Genomic DNA, 17922 nt, shown 5'->3' with positions numbered 1-17922 from the left:
AAGACATAAACCTATTTACACCTGAACCAACTAAGGGTAGCAGCAAAGTTAAACAGAATATTAAAAGTGATTAAAAGTTGGTAAAAAAAAATAAAATTCCAAGTTCTGACAAATTCCTCGGCTGAAAAAGGAAACAAATGTATTGCTAACCTTTGGTTTGTATTCACTGCCAGTGATAGATCTGTCCCTCAGGTAATATAAATAGTCATGGCGGTTGTTTTCCCAGTCACGGCACTGAGTCTACGAAAAATCAAAGAAATGAAATAAAAATGGCTTTAAAAGATTTTGTCTTGAATCAAAATCACGACAGCTCAAGATATATTAGTTATAAATTCAAAATATGTTGCAAGAGTGAAATGAATATAGCAACCCTTCTTTTCGATTGACAGAGATATAAAAGAAATCCAAAAGTTCATTTCTGCATGTGACATGATAAAACAATTATGGTGTTGGGAAAAATATTGTTCCTATTTTCCTAATGGCCGTTTTGGGGGTCGGTTTTATTTATTTTGTGTATTTTAAAGAATTTGAGATACTTTTAGATATAAGAAACATTTTAACACAATAGGAAAGTACTTTTTTTGTTTACGGAAAATAAAAGAAAACTGATACAGTAACATTTTAAAAAGCAAGATAAAATGTTATTTTAAAGTTAAAACTAGCCTTAGATAAACACATCTTCTCATCAACAAATTGATTATTTTATATACTGGATGTCTTTGTCATCATCATGAAGGCTGTTCAAACAATCAGCTTATATATCCGGTCAAAACATTCTGGGGTTGACTCTCAATGTTTTAGGTTTCAACATGGACTTTATCAGCTGAAATTGAAAAGACATGAAGACTTCTCCCTGTTGATGAAACTTGCAATGCAATTGTCAAGTCAAAACTTGCAATGCAATTGTCAATTCAAAACTTGCAATGCAATTGTCAATTCAAAACTTGCAATGCAATTGTCAATTCAAAACTTGCAATGCAATTGTCAAGTCAAAACTTGCAATGCAATTGTCAAGTCAAAACTTGCAATGCAATTGTCAAGTCAAAACTTGCAATGCAATTGTCAATTCAAAACTTGCAATGCAATTGTCAATTCAAAACTTGCAATGCAATTGTCAAGTCAAAACTTGCAATGCAATTGTCAAGTCAAAGCTTGCAATGCAATCGTCAATTCAAAATTTGCAATGCAATTGTCAATTCAAAACTTGCAATGCAATTGTCAATTCAAAACTTGCAATGCAGTTGTTAATTCAAAATAGCAGAAATTTTAAAATAACTTTTCAGTGAACAAACTTTTTTTTATTTGGATATCCTATATAGCACAGTGGGGGATGAAAGAGGCAACCATAGTTGGGTTTTAATTATTTATTTTCAAGAACCCATTTTCACACATCTACTTCGGCTTACTTCCTAGCTGCTTTCTCAATTAGAAAATGGTTTCCAACATAAATAATGTCACTCCACATGTGATTCCCATTTTCCTCACTTCTGTTCACATATTTTGATACATTTCACCGTGTAAACTCACCAAGCAACCCTTTACTCTTAAATGCTTGGGGACACATTCATATGGAAACCAACAATTATATTGCACTAGCTGAAAAACTCCAACCTTAATAAATAACACTAGTACCAACTTTGATGATTGCTATTAAATATCATCTTAATTTGAAAAAGGAACAACTGTGATTTATTTATATATTAGATAATAAATAAAAGTCAAGAATGAGAACATTATTTTCCTCTTTCATGTGAAGGTTTTTATATGATATGCACAGATTCGATTTTTGTTTTGTTTTTCATCCTGGGCCATTTAAAATGAAGGAGAGATAACAGGAGATGGAATGACATGAAAATAAGTTTTAACATAGCAAGATAAGTGAAAAACAGGATGAAGTATATTTTCATCAGAAATAAAAGATTTAAAAATATCTATTTCTAGAAAAAAAAAAACTACTTGTATATGTTTTCTTACCTGAAAATATTAATTTCTCACATTTAATTATTCATATAACATATCCTAATTAATTTTTTTGTGTGTATGATGAGGCTTAAAGGTATATTGAACACATACTTATTTTTACTTAAATGTTATGGATTTTTCATAGAAAAAACACCCTAAAATGAAAGATTAAAGCATAAAAATAAAACAATGTTATAGCAAGATATTTTATTTAATCTATCATTTTAGGATAAAGTACAGAATAGTTAACAGCGGAGAACTTGTAAACAAAAAAATAATAAATAATTTAAATTAAATGCAGTAGAATTAAATTCTCTATCAATTTGTATACTTTTATTTTGATGAAAACCGACTTCTCGGTACACAGACAACAAGAATAGCAGCAGAGATCTTTGCTAAACTATTTTAAAATTATGACGCAAGCCCAAATACAACATAGTAAGTTTCAAGTTTTCAATTCATTGGCATATGTTTTAGCCATCCATGACACAGACTTAATAGCATTTGCCAGAGAAGTTGGATTATTAGCAAAAGCAAGCCTATATGCTTTCAAAAAAGATTTTTAAATGCCAAAAAGTATAAATTTGTTGCATTATTGCACTGTATATTTTTTTCTTTTTTTTTTATGATTTGGAAACATTCACCATGCTTTGACTACCCCCTCTCCCCACATTTGAGCACCACCAAAAGTAAAGCCTAAATCAACCCTAAATGCACTAGTTTGCCCATGTAACATAAACTGGCAAATGAGCACAGCACATCAATGTCCCACTTCTATGAGTCATGCCTTATCTTTGTAAAGAAAAAATTTGAATAAAAGCAAGAAAAAAAAATTTAATCTGGAATAACAACAGCAAATACAAAAATGCAAAAGAAATATAAAATCTATAAAACAATTAAAAAAAAAAAATATTGAGTAAAGAATAACACAGTAAATCTAAAAAAAAAAAAAAAGCACAAGCAAAAAATGTGATTCAAGCAAAGATAAAGGAAAGAGAAAAAGAAATACAGTTCCCATTAATTGTTGATCAAATACAAAGTTTAACGAAAATCTTGTCAGAGATTTTTGTTTTGTGTCAATAAGATGATCTTTATCATAATAAAACCCGGATTAAAAAAATTTCACATTTTCCATACATTAAAAGTATATGTATTTGATAGAAAATTCTATTCAATTTGCTATAAATTATTTGTTGCTATTTTTTATATGAGTTCCCAACTATCAATTATTCTGCAGTTTTATTTGGAATGCCTTCCATATCAAAAGATCAAAAATGTCCGGTTTCTTTACAGTAGATGAAAATACTTTTATAAGTTATTCAATACTTTGGTTTACCTTTCTATTTCTGAACACCCAATTGAGTGCTCCATTGGCTATATTTGGTATGCCTAGAAGGCCAACAACGATGGCAAAACTGGGGATGACCTCATACCACATCTTTCAATGGATGTCTTCGGATACTGCAAACAAATAAAACATTTTAAAATTTAAGAAATTCAATAATATTGAAAAACTAAACACTAGTTCAAAATTTTTTTAAATAATTTAAAAAGGAATTTGATATGAAGGTTGATTTCTACTCATTTCTCCTGTATTTCTTGTAGGTAAAAATTATTTTTTTTCAAATTTTATTATCATTTTGTTTTAGTTGAGGACTGGACGTCCTACCAGATGCCAGATATTCACCTGCTATCTCATACATTCAAACTGAAATATCTTTTTAAAATTTTAACCGTCACTTGAAGTGCAATTGTTTGTATCTCTCTTGCACTTGGTTCACCGGGTATATTTGCCAGATAGTTTTTTAAAATTCTTTTTCATGAGTTGCTCCTATAATGACTGAAATGATGGAGATCTTTCCAAGATTCCAGTTTGTTTTCATGTCATACATAAGACGTTGGCATTTCATTATTTTTTCCCTCTCAACTCTGTTTAACCCAGCATCATAGGAGGACATAGTAAGTTCTGATATGAATAATAATGCGGATTCATTTTTAACTTTTTGAATATGAAATATGTTCATGCTGAAAAAGATGGGTATTTGATAAAATTTGTGCTGAGATTTAGATTTTTCACTTGCAACAATTTTTGTATTCATTTGAAAGATTAAGATTTTAATATATATGTAATTGTTTTTGTAAATTATCAGGGCCTGAATTGGCAAGTCGATTGTGGCACTAGTCATAAATATGTTACTAAAAGTTGGCTTGAAAATACTCCACATTGTTGAAATAATTAAATAAAAAAATAATCTATTGTTATTATTCGATATATATATATATATATATATATATATATATATATATATATTCGATGTATATCTTTGAAACTACAAACGGTGAGCTTCTAAAAGAATGTGCTTAAATTTAGAGTTGGAAACACTCCATAATGTAAATGATTATCATTGTTTTGTCAATTTTTATTGTAATTACTTATCATTCGCTTCTTGGGCATATTTGATATTCAAAAACAGTTAAAATTAATTAAAACCAGAGAACTTATGACTGTAGATTGAAATAATTTAGCTAGTAGTCAAATATAGTTTTTTCTGGCTATGTCCGCTGATCCAACTTAACTTTGCCTTTAACCTTGACCTTGGAAGTCAAAGTGATAGCTGTTTTTCTTTAGAGTTACAAATAAGTACAATAAAATTTAAGTGAAGTTATTTTGTTTTATTTTTTGACAGAATATTGTTTTTATCAATCATATTTTCTTTAAGTAGTGAATATAAAACGTTTTCATTACAAATAATTAAAACTAAAAAAAAAAATACATTTTTTTTCAGATAAGCTCCTTGTCTTTTTAATGAACTAAATGAATTATCATAATAAAGATAAATACTATTATTAGTAAGTATCAAACCTAATTTAATATGTCAGTGCTCTACATTAAGAGTGAAACAGTCGCATTCGCGAGTGATTTTTCAAAGTGGAAACTAAAATAAAGAAATGCTTATCTTTCACAGACAATCTTTCAAAGTTCACTACTGAGTGAAAAATATCTTTTCAACCTTTTTTTTTTAATAAAACGAACAAAGTTAAATTATTTAAACAATAAAAGTTTAATAGAACAATATACTTTTTTAATGAAGGCTGTTTAAAAAAAAACATCTGAAGAAAGTAGAATGTTTATACCTTCAAGCATCAACATAAAATTTGTTGTATATTTAGAATTACACTTATTAAAAAATATACAGAAAAATCTTTATGATGTACATACTTGTCACAGAATGAAGATGTCATATTCTAAAAATCATGTGGGTTTGGCTAGTAACTTTTCTATTTGGCTAGTAAACGAAAATATTTAGCTGTCAAATGTTAACTAAAGATAAATTTGTCCGAGAGCACTGTATGTTCATTATATTTTTTAAAATTATATTTTCCATATAATTTTCTAACTGTATATTAATTAATGTGATCATCTTGTTTTGAAACTTAATTCTTTAATCAGTAATATTATTTAGTATTACAACATAAATAAAATAGGAACATTTTTCCAATCTTCCATATAATAAAGCTAATAAAAAAATCAGGTTTCAGAAATTATACATCCTAACAAACATATGTGCATGTTATAATTTCTGTAAAAGTAAAAGATTCTAGCGTTTTTAGTCCAGTTACAGTGCTTGAAGCAAAGTTACCTCCCTTCATCGAAATCTTTTTTTTTTAGCTACTTCTCTTTATTGATCATATTTCAATGTTGGAGGTTAATTCAAATTGCACAAATCAACAGAAGAATTTCAGTAACTTGTTATGCAATACAGATACATGACTAGTTATAAGTTTTGCTGAAGGTAACTTCATAAGAAAAACAAAAAAATAACTGAGGAGACTTTTGATTATTTATCAAAATTAGTTTGATTTGACTTATTTTACAGCATATCAACCCTTTAGCAATTAAAAACAATTCATTATATACGATTAGCTGAACCCAAGTTGCTATTTTACTCAGAATAGAAGTGAAATTGTTGGGTCATACCTTTTCCGAAACATTATAGATCTGCTCAGATTTAAACTTTTATATCTAGTATAGAATGTCATCACAACAAAGGAATAAGCCATGCTTTTTTGGAATGGAACTAAATGTGCTGAATTGGTCTTAGAGCATGATAGGGGAACTTTACACAAATGGGTACTAGTGCACTTATTGATCCGTGCTGAAATAATAACGTTATTATTTTAAAAGCTATTCTTAACATGGGGAGGGGAGGGTGTTTTGTACCTATTCTATACTTTAATCTTACAATTGAATAAAAAAAAAATATCATAAAACTTTAATTAAACTTGGAAATACGATTTAAAAAATAGCTCAGTAAGTGCACTAGCACCCACAAATGTATTATGATGTTAAACTAAATCTCCATGGTGTGTTACTATAACATCAAAGGTAGCTTAGCTATTTTTTATATTCATATGTCGTTAAGTAATTTTAGGTGAAACATATTGCTAACCTTATAGATTCGTTATGCTAATAACTACTTGTCATAAACTGAGCTTATAAGCATCTTTGTGTATTCCATTAATTTCTATCCTCTTATATTATTCATTATTGCACTGACAATCCATCATATTAGCCCTTATCCTAGAGTGGCTTGTGATCTTGATAAATAGCAACTCATTAACTAACAAGTAAATTCATTTTGTCCAATTAATGTCACACACACACACACATCACACAAATGTTTCCTCAACTTTTAATTGCAATTTAATTATTCTCTGCTGAGAAGATCAGAGCACTGAAGAGAAAAATCTGAAAAACAAAGAATCTTTCATATTTACAGAAATTATCATATAAAAGATCTGATCTGTCATAAATACACTACACTGTGTGTGTGTGTGTGTGTGTGTGTGTCAAGTTAAAAGTCAGAAACTACACAATATACACTAACAGGTTTTACATTATCAAATTGAGGGAGATGCAGACCTACTTATCGAAAAAAGAAGTATTGTAATATTTATTCTCTTTGGGTCACTAAAAACAAAATTAGTGAAGAGGTTAGGCGGTAAAAATGTTTCATTTTTATTGGTAGTTTTTATTAGGTGTTTAAAAACATGACACTGAAATTAGGGCAGTCTATTATATTAAACCAACAGAGGAAGAAGTACAGGAAGAGAAGTTTAAAAGAAAGATGTTACACATTTTTTTTAATATTGGCTTGCTCCTTCCAAAGAAGAAAATGCCACCATATTTTTTTCAAATCCGCTCTGAAAAAAAAAAAAAAAAAAAATGAATTTTTGAGATTAAATAAAGAGCAATAAAAACTATTTCAAAACCAAAACAAATGAGCCCAGTAGGTATAAAATTAATTTTTATTTCTTGTATATATATATATTTGTATAATTGTTTGTTGGCTTCTCTGCTAAATACCAACATTTTTTTTTCCTGCTATATGAAAGTTAAGTTTCTTAACAACGATAATCCTCAGAAAAAATAAAACGTAAAAAGGAATTAATTTTACAGTGTGGAGGAAGCAAGTTGTTTGATATTCTTTTCCTTTAAGGCCCATCTCATGGCAAAAGATTAGGACACATGCAAAACAGTGTCGTATATCTAAAGAAATAGAAGCTTCTTTGCGACGGAAAAGATATACGACACTGTTTTGCATGTGTCCTAATCCTTTGCCATGAGATGGGCCTTAAAGGAAAAGAATAGGTATTATTTTACTTGCAAGCGTAGCGTAGGCCATGTGTGCGCGCTTGCATGTATAAAATGGCTACCCGTGATAACATAGAATTACATGGTTTAATATTTGGAAAACTACTTGTTCTTTGTCTAATTTTAATTTTTCGCCAATACTACACTGTGACAAGGCAGTTTGGTACGCGAGTGCACATTTAACAGCCTTCGTTTATGCTCGCGTGCAGCGTAATCGAAGGATAGGCTGTGAAATGGAAAATAGTCCCGGCGTTAACACCATGCAATAGAAATCAAAAAACTTTTTACCAATAAACATACAAAAAAATGCTTCCTCTCCCAGGTGGCCAGAAAGTGAGTACTCATTTTAAGTTAAATTTACATGGAAAAGTGATCACCCACTTTTCGAAAAAGTAATTTCTTCATATCATGAAAACTACTTTTTGCGACGGAAACGGTTTATTTTTTTAGATTAGGTCCACCTCCACAATGTTTTTTTTAAATGACGACTTATAAAGGTTTTCGACTATGCTGAATACGGAAATCGCATTGAAATTTTGCATAAATAAGTAGTTATCGAGATATAAAAAGTTGTATTATGCATTGTATTCTTTCGCGGCCATCTTTGTTACGCACGTAGATTTGTTTATAGCGCGCACGTGCGTAAAAAAGATGGCCGCCAAAGAATATAATGCATAATACAACTTTTTATATCTCGATAACTACTTATTTATGCAAAATTTCAATGCGATTTCCGTATTCAGCATCGTCTAAAACCTACACAAGTCGTCATTTAAAAGGAAATCGTGGAGGTGGAGTGGACCCAATTTAAAAATTTACCCAGATTCGTTTTTATTTTTTAGCATACCAAAATCTACAAAAAAAAATATTTCGTTATATACGAACGTGAGACGGACCTTAATGTAAAATTTTACCAACAATTTGTTCATGTGTGCAGTTACTGCAGTTTAACATTCCCAAAACACTTAAGAAAGAAATCCATTCTTAACGTAATGAAAACAATTCGTTTGAGGACGTTAAACTGCACAAGTGTCAAAATTTGGAATAAAATTATTTTAAAATAGAATAAAAGTTAATTTTACATACATTAAAGAAAATGATATTTTTTCGGTACTCTTCAAACTATAAATAAATAACCTTTTGAGGTCCAAAATAGATTTTAAACCAAGTTATTGCCAATAACGTCCATCAAGAAGCAATAAAACAAGTATGACTAAAATTAAAAAGAAACTGAATATGAAATTATAATACATGTTAACTAGCACATGTTTTAATCGTTTTTTCTCCATAAAAAAATAAATAACTGATCAGTTTTTTGTGAAGTACGTTTACATGCAAACCATACTTACACGACGAGAGGGTGACCTTCCGAAGCGAAAACTTCCGGTTATACGGAGTTAATAAAAAATAAAAATAAATAAAATAACATTTCCAGTAGAAAATTCAATTAAAAAAAACTTCCAAAATATTTTCTTATTCTTTTTATTTCGATTCCTGATTTTATTAATATGTCGATAAAAAATAAATATTTCATATATTAATTTTAGATTTTTTTTGTTTTGAAATTGAGATGCGCCCGTTACACTTCCGGTTTGTGTGCTCAACATTAAACGTTTTTCATTGTAATGAAAAATAACATGGCATCGTGATGACGGCGAGAATACGTAAAATGACCCAAGATGCTAAGGGCGACCACAGGCAATCAAAAATGGTCGAAAAAAAGTGTATGGACGAACGGAAGAAGGACAGGGATCAACCTCCTACAAAGGTTAATTATCAACTGATAGTTTTTGTTGTCGTTTCTATAAATGTTTTCATCAACACCTTATTCTGGCGAAAAGTATACTTAAACGCTAAAAACAAAAGTTCCCTAACGTTATTTTGGTTATGGTCCCCGCCTTTCAAGTTAATGCGGTCTCTCCCTTCATGCTGTGAACTTGTAACTTTATACATGTAGTGAAGTAGTTTTGATAATACCAACATTAACTCTAAATTTTAAATCAAAGAATATTTCTTTAAATAAAAATTTATGCAAATGAAAGGTTTACTAGCAAACAGGTAAATGTAACAATTACAGAAATTATTACCTAATTATTAATAATAATAATTGAAGATCAGTTGATAAATTGAAAAAAAAAACAACACTTTTGCATCGATCAAATGTAAACGACATAATTACAAATGTAATAGCGACATATTTTCTTAACAGTTTCTTTTGCTTTATTCTCGTCTAGCTGAAAACTATCAATAATTCCCCCATTCTTTATATGTGCCTAAACCTAAACGTAGATTCCATGATCAAGGCTTTTTTCTTAGAACTGCACGCGCACGCCTGTCGGATTGTCTTCCGTTTTCCTGCTTTCCAGCTGTCTATAATATGGTTGTCTTCAAGTCCAACGTGAACAAGTTTCTGATGAGCCGTTGGCGTTACACTTAAGTTAACAAATTTACCGAACTTTCATTACTATCGATTTCTATATTGTCCTTTTGACTACTGTACACTCTTTAACCCTTATCCTTGAGTGGCCTCTCGGCCTTGATAAGTGGTGACGCCTATGTAAAAAAAAAAAAAAGATTCCTTTGTGACTTATTTGCGTTATAAAAATGAATCTGGACAACGGTTACGTCACTGAAAAAAGCTTGGCTGGTTTGCTTAGAATCGATATGTACGCCAACTTTAAAGGCTTATAACTTCTGTTATATTTTTAGCCTAAACAGGCCACAAGCAAACTCTCAAAATACCGGTAATGTCCAAGATCAGTGTTCGAAAAAATCAAGCTAGCGAAAGTCAATATGGTTGATTATGGAGCGGAACGGAGTCAAGACACGAAAAACGAAACCATATATTTATATATATAAAAAAAAACTTGTGTCATCACGAAACAAACAACAAAAATGACTTTTAAACAAACAAATAAAAACACTTCTTGTATTATCAAATAATAAAACAAATATTTTATTCCAAAAAATTAATTTAGTTTTAGCACTTGTTTTATGAAAAAAAAAAAGAAACAATTATTTAATTATATAAATTATATATTATAAAACTAATTAACTAAATAAATTATATATTTTAAAATTTTATGGTACATTATTTATGAAAACAGGTGATAAAACTTGTGAAAGACTTTCTATCTAAGAATAAAAAGTATTTTAAAAAGACTTTAATATCTACATATAATTAAATAATTGATTTTTTTTAATTGTTTTTGTTGTTTCGTCGTAAAACAAGTGTTAAAACCAAATTAATTGTTTGGAATCAACTATTTGTTTTATTATTTGATAGTACAAGTGTTTTTTTTTTTTTTTTAAGGTTTCTTGGTTGTTGTTTTTTTTTTTTTTTTTTTTTTCGTGATACCACAAGAAGTGTTAAAATTAAAGTAATTTTGGCACTTTTGCATAACAGTGACATATTAGCAACAGGAATGAATTATGGATGGACTCCAGTTCTAGGTGTATCAGAATTTTTGTAGGAATTTTTGACACCCCTAACACGAAACTGCGAATAAAATATAAAAAAAAAACTCGTAATTTCTCTTTTAAAAGTGGGTTGTGTATTTTCTTTATGGATTATACTTCCAAAATAAACTATTAAAGTTGTATAAAAAGTGATAGAAATATTATTTTTTATTTTTAAAATAACAGTAATGAAATCAATTGAATTTTACCAGTTAAGTATTTTTCAATTTTTAAACTTTAAGAATCTATCAAATTTTTTCTATTGATTAAATATTTTTAGGATATTTTCAGGGTCAATGTGAAATTTTATGCTCTTTCCAATAAACCGAATATAATATTTTAGACAAACGTTTTTTTTTTAAATTCACGCCCCCTCCCATTTTCAAGTGTCTATTAAAAAGTAAATAATTTACTCACCAAAGTTTTATATATCACAAACTGAAGATAAAAGATCAATAAATAATATATTCAAATTTAAAACAAAAAAAAGTAGTGATTTTTAGAAATTTACCTGTAAAGTCCGAAGTTTAAAACCTTTTTTATTTGTAAACCACGTTGTTTGTTTTTTCTTTTGTTTTTTATTTTAAATGAAACCTTGGTCCTTGCTCCTTTAATTGAAAAAAAAAAAATTAGGGCTTGAATTACATTTTTCGAGTAATTATAAGCTTGGAAAGACGGAGTGGAATTATTCAATATTTTTCACAAAATTTCTGACACACCTACCCCAGTTCTTAGAAAGGGAACTGCCGTCCAGCCGCCATTATGTGAACCGCAAATGTAAACAAGTGTTTACGGTAACGCAAAAATAACGAAATAAATAACAAGATTATATGAAAATCGAAACATTTATTGAATAAAAAAATGTATCAAAATATAATTTTAATGTATTAATATAATTTCTTTTCAATAAGCGATTTAATCTATCAAAATATACTTTTAGTTTGTCAATGTAACACAATAGAATTTTAAAAACATGAAAGGTTTATGGAGGTTTCATATTTTTTTCACAGTAATATTATATAAACATATATCAAAATATAATTTTTGTTTGTCAATGTAACAAAATATAATTTTAATATAGAAGTTTTTATTTATTTATACACATTTACAGACATTTTTTAATATTATTTATTTATTTGGTATGCACTTATTGATCCGTGCTAAAATAATGTTATTATTTAAAAAGCCATTCTTAACATAGGGAGGGGGGTCTTTTGTACTTATTCTGTACTTTAACCTTACAATTGAATAACAAAATATATCATAAAACTTTAATTAAACTTGGAAACGATTTAAAAAATAGCGCAGATCAGTAAGTGCATTTAATTTTTTTTCAATGAATGATTTTCATTGACACCTTTTTGGAATATAGTGTTTTTGCACAGTTACAAGGGGTAGAGTACCCTTATTTGTTCCAAAACCCCTTCCGAGGGATTGTTTTTGCACAAACTTTCAGAAAGGTATGAGTTATCAATCCCTTTTGGGCTGACACAAGCCCTCTATCGGCCGTTCCTGAAACTAAAATACACATTCATCTTATGTCATTGTCATGCAGAAGTGCCATAATTTTTTTAATCAACCGTATCCACTTCCTATAGCTTGATATATATATATATTAGAGCACTGATCTTAGACATTACCAAAAATTTTGACTAATTTCTCAACCGTGTATTCTTTTTAATAATTTGTCAGTACCTTTTATTTGGTTATTTTTAGAACAAAACCAAATAATAATTTAAATCGTTAATAAAAACCCTTATTCCCGAGTGGCCTCCGGGCCTTGGTAAGTGGTGACTCCTATGTAAAAAAAAAAAAAAAAAAAAAAAATTGTATTGAAATAATATGGTGAACGTCATTTAGGCAGGGGGGGGGGATTCACCTAAAGTTAATCTTAAACTGAAAAATCTAGAAAACTTTGAAATGTTGTTCCGTGACAGTAATATACAGAATCATCATCATTGGCATATTTTTCTATTAACGAACATATTATGTAAAATAAAAAGGGCTAAATTCAACTGCAGAAGGGGGTTGAAACTATCAAGAACGATAACTCTATCGGCTAAACGACAAAATCTTTATTTAGTCAAATCAAGTTATCGTCCTTGATAAAAAAAATTTAAAGGAAAGAAAACAGCTGTTCGTTTTAAACTAAAACTATTATTATTATTATTATTATTATTATTATTATTATTATTATTATTATTATTATTATTATAGGCAGTATGGTGTAATTTAATCATTTCATATTAGATTAGGCAATGAAAATGAAAGTTTTTTTGTTTTTTTTTAACCAAAAATGAATTTTTCTTCGGGATATAAACAGTTCACCAAAAATTTTAGATATAGTATTACATGCAAAATGAATGGCCGATAATATAATTTATATATAATATATATAGATAGTAGCTATATACCACTAAAACTGTAGATCTTGCTTATTTTGTTTGTTTGTCCCCGGCACAGTGGATGACATCACAACATGATGACCCCATCCGTCAAATAAGAGAGATGGGGGGATTCTTTATGTAAATTACTCACAACCTAAAGTAAACATGATAAATTTATAGAGTAAAATGAAATCTCTTTTCCCATGCAAATATAAAATAATAGATGTTCGTTTGTTTTTATTTAATAATCTAAAAGCTTTTCAATCGATATGGATCCATTTTTAGAAAGCTTACAGTGTAAAAAAAATTACATTGCCATCATTGTTTTACATATTATATTTAAACTTAAAAATGTTACTGTATTAATTACATAAAACTCAAACCCTAAAAATGTTGTTCATTGTATCTCATTATATTTTCAGGTTGTCATCCGTCGCCTGCCACCTTCCCTTACTCCTGAAGTTTTTCTAGAGCAGGTTTCACCACTCCCACCATATGACTATTTTTACTTTGTAAAAGCTGACATGAGGTAAAGTTCTCAATTCATTTTATCATGATTTTACTGGAATACACATCTGATTCTCTTTACCAGGTTTTTATTGAGGTCCAACTTATCTCCTTCAGAAAATGCAAGATACCAGCTGTTAATTCTATACTTAGAAAAAGTTTGTAACTAATTGTCAAAATGAAGACAATGGAAAAGCAATTTTGAAAACCTGAAACATTGAAAAGGTCATTAAAGTGGATGAAATTCTTTTGACTATACATGAGAACATGGTTTCCAATATTAATGTAGTGATGTAATCTAAGGAAAATCATATTTTGACTCTTTAAAATAAACTGATTTTTTTCTTTAATTTCCTTTCCATGTTTTTAACTTTACTAAATTGTCTTTATTAATAATTATATTAGAAAATATAGGCTTTTAATAAATCAAAGGAACTTCTGCAATATTTTTTAATTCATCAGCTGTGAAAACACTCAGTTTCGAACTTAGATTGGATAATATATATATATATATATATATATATATGTGTGTGTGTGTGATGATATAGAATGACATGCTTTAGCTTGCAAGCTGAAGCAAGGAACCAGGTATGGCAACCTGGAGCCACATGTGAGAGATTAGGAGATGGTTTAGGACCAGTGACACTCGTCCACCAAGAGGATATAGCAGCAGCCAAGACACAAAGGTGCTACCTCTTCCAGAGCCTCGTATACCTCATAGTTTAAATAATGATTGAACAATTGAAATTTTTATGATTTGTTTTTGTTTTTTTAACATCATGACAGATCTATCTCGGCCATTATATTTTAACTACTAATTATACTGACAAACATATCCCTCAATATTTCAAAAAGATTCTCATTTCAACTTGAAAAACAAAATTCATATTTCATTAGATAGATTCCAGAAAAGTCCTTGTAAATATATTATTATTTTTAAGTTCACCCCATTTATTTTATAAATGATTTACATTCTATTTTTAAATTGATCATGCAATTTATAGATACATGCATATATATATATATATAGAAAGAGAGAGAGGGGTATTTAAAAGAAGCTATTGTTATTCATTCATAAAGAAAATGAAGTTTTGATCCGAGGTATACTAACTAAATACATATATTGCAGACTTGTACACAAAAGCAAAATGAGACACCTGTATCAGTAATGAAACATAAAAATCATTATGGAATAGAAAAGAATAACCGTTTACTTTGTTATTGTTTGAGAAATTTAAAAACATGGCAGTTAATAAATTTGTGACTTTCTTGAAATACTTATAAAAAAAATCACCTCACCTGTAACCAAATGTAGACACAATTTACTTATTATTCTACAATAAGTATCACTACACTTGACTATCATGGGCCCTGTCGTTGGGACATTAGAATACACCGACTGCCCCCCTGCAGAGGGTAAAAGTCCCTCAATCGGGGTCCTGGATATGATCTTAAACTATATCCAGTGGTGAGGGCTCCAGGTTGTAGGCTTTGGGAAGTGTGGAGCCACCCTTTAATTACCATTGCTCCCAGGTCCACTCTGACCCGGAGTGGTAGTACCTGTTAGGGTCCCAACTATGGGTTAAATAGAAACCGACGTGAAAACAACAAATATATTCTATCAAAAAAAAAATTTTCTTCAAAATCTTTGGATTCGGCATTAAATAACACGAAAAGGGTTGATATGCCGTAAAACAAAAACAACCAACCAACCAAATTGACTATCATGTGAAATACTTGAAGAACCAACACAAAAGGAAATAGCTGCAAGGAAAAAAGACAGAAATATTCCTATTTACCATGTGATCTGATAGTTGTATACCATAAGACTGAGGATGCATAAGAAATGTAATGTTACTTTATTAGAAAAAAGTATTTTTTCATTCGTTTGAAAGATTTTTGTAATAAAAAAGAAAACTGATATAATGTATATATAAACATTTTTTTTCTAAAAGTCTTATTTTTATTAATCGTCTTCTTTTTTTTTTAGTCTTGCAAGTAATGCTTTCACTCGGGCCTACATCAATTTTCCATGTCCAGATGATATTTATAATTTTAAAGACAAATTTGACGATTATGTTTTTCTTGATAAGAAAGGTAAGTGTACAACCTCTATTTATTTTTGTTTTTTATGAAAATTTACAAAATGTAAAAATAACATTGTTGTAGAGCACAGCTAACATGCCTTTCTTGGTCTTCAAGGAAAGATCTGTTTTGTCTTTGGTTAATGAAGGAGAGATCCTATCTACATTTTTCTGTACATGTATTCTTTTGTGTGGGGGGAGTATATATGAATATGTATATATAAATTTAATGGTACCAAAAATGTACTTTTAGCACTGAACAAGGCATACACTGCTACTTAATCTAGCAGTCAGTTTTTAGATCTTTAAATTAGTAAATTTCTTTTACATCCATCAACATAAAACTTATATGACTGGATTCACAATAAATTTTTCTTTAAAATAGTATTTTGATATTTTTGTTATGATTTGTATATTCCAAGAAATTGTTACTTAAATTAACGAAACATGCCGGCATAGCATGCCTGCTAGCGGTAGATGACTTTTTGCAACTATGAAGTCTGCGTCTTCTCACATGAACACTCAATAACGAAGTTCTATCAGTCAATAAAGTTTTACATCTTTTTAGTTAATCAGGGAAAAGAAATTTTCTTTGCCATGGAATTTGAATGAAACGCAGGTATATTTTCAATCAAAAGTTAGAATATCTCAAAGTTGAGGTTTTGTAGTACAAAGTTTTGTCAAGATAAAAACTTTGTTCAAACAACATTTAATAGCCAATATATTGATTTTTTTTTTGTCCTAAAATTTGAAGAGAAGTGGTTGAACACTTTATGTATGCATCTATAGAAATGATAACGAGCACAAATATATTTTTTGTGTGCTGTGATTCATACAAAAATTAATGAAATATTTGTATATTCAAACGTACAACAATGGAGTATTCATTTCTTTTATTTTTTATTATTTGGAAAACATTAAGTTTTTGATTATGAAAAGAAAAAATATTTAAAAAAAATAAATGCTTTGAAAAAGAATGACAACAATAAGCGTTGGTGTTTTCTTTTATTTATTTTTTCAAGGCTGAATTGGAAAAATGAGAGCATCTCAAAGTTGAGCCTTTGTAGTATAAATCAAAATAAGAACTTCATTCAAACTGCATATTAATTTCTTTTGTCCTAAATTCAAAGAAAATTGGTTGAACACCTTATGTATGCATTGATAGAAATAACGACGAGTGCTGATAATGAGATTTTTGTTGTGTGATGCACACAAAAATTCATAAAACGTTTCTGTATGTTCAAACTGATTTATAACAATGAAATATTCATTCTTTTATTTTTTTTATTATTATTAGCTAGTGGTGCACTCTTGAAATATTAAAACAATATTTAATTATGTTTCAAATATTATTTTTGATACTTATGCAGAGTAGTTACTGTGTTGAAATAATGTTATTTAGAAATCTATTCTTAACATAGAGAGGAGGGTGTTTTGTAATTCTGTACTTTCGCCTAACAATTTAATAAACAAGATACTGTAAAACTTGTATTTGACTTGAAAAGACTATAAAAAACATTGCATGGTATCTTCCTTGCATGAAAACTTTTTAACACCATTATTATTTTGAATAAAATTTTGTGTATTTTTCTCTGGAGCCTTCAGATGTTTTATGATTTTCAGACATACTTTCCGCTATATATTTATATATTTCCCTTACTTTATAATAAATGATTTCAAATAATAGGACTAAAAATAAAGTTAAATATGTTATTTTGTTGTCGGTGAAATATTGCATTCTGCTAATTCTCAAATATTAAATATTAGCATTAGCTGGTGAAACTTTTGCACAGTGAACTGATTTAAACATGGATCTGCAAACCAAAAAGTTATCAAATGGATACATTCTTCAATTAATGGAAAAATT

General features: G+C 28.9%; 1 protein-coding gene and 1 long non-coding RNA gene across 13 annotated transcripts in view; one reads left to right on the top strand and one right to left on the bottom strand.

Moving 5' to 3' along the window:
* The window catches only part of LOC145247345 (uncharacterized), a 31159-nt gene extending 22083 nt beyond the window's left edge, over nt 1–9076 (bottom strand). Inside the window, exons 1-3 of one of the 3 annotated variants that reach the window (XR_013863246.1) lie at nt 8968–9076; nt 3299–3423; nt 151–240 (exon numbers count right to left, since the gene is read on the bottom strand). This is a non-coding gene — a long non-coding RNA (uncharacterized LOC145247345). Of the gene's footprint in view, nt 1–150; nt 241–3298; nt 3424–7100; nt 7174–8755 lie in introns of those variants that run through there. The other 2 variants (XR_013863248.1, XR_013863247.1) reach the window with 2 other exon arrangements.
* A 98-nt stretch (nt 9077–9174) lies between these two features.
* The window catches only part of LOC145247343 (uncharacterized), a 96975-nt gene continuing 88227 nt past the window's right edge, over nt 9175–17922 (top strand). For 8 of the 10 annotated variants that reach the window (XM_080109013.1, XM_080109012.1, XM_080109008.1 and 5 more), the window contains exons 1-3: nt 9193–9386; nt 13887–13993; nt 15962–16068. In XM_080109013.1, coding sequence (XP_079965139.1) covers nt 9267–9386; nt 13887–13993; nt 15962–16068 — 334 coding nt within the window. In that variant the 5' untranslated portion in view covers nt 9193–9266. Of the gene's footprint in view, nt 9387–13886; nt 13994–15961; nt 16069–17922 lie in introns of all 10 variants that reach the window. The other 2 variants (XM_080109010.1, XM_080109009.1) reach the window with 2 other exon arrangements.

The sequence above is a fragment of the Euprymna scolopes genome, chromosome 25 (assembly GCF_053919585.1).
Source record: "Euprymna scolopes isolate OS-2025 chromosome 25, ASM5391958v1, whole genome shotgun sequence".
Lineage (NCBI taxonomy): Eukaryota > Metazoa > Mollusca > Cephalopoda > Sepiida > Sepiolidae > Euprymna > Euprymna scolopes.
This window is presented reverse-complemented; position numbering and strand designations above follow the sequence as displayed.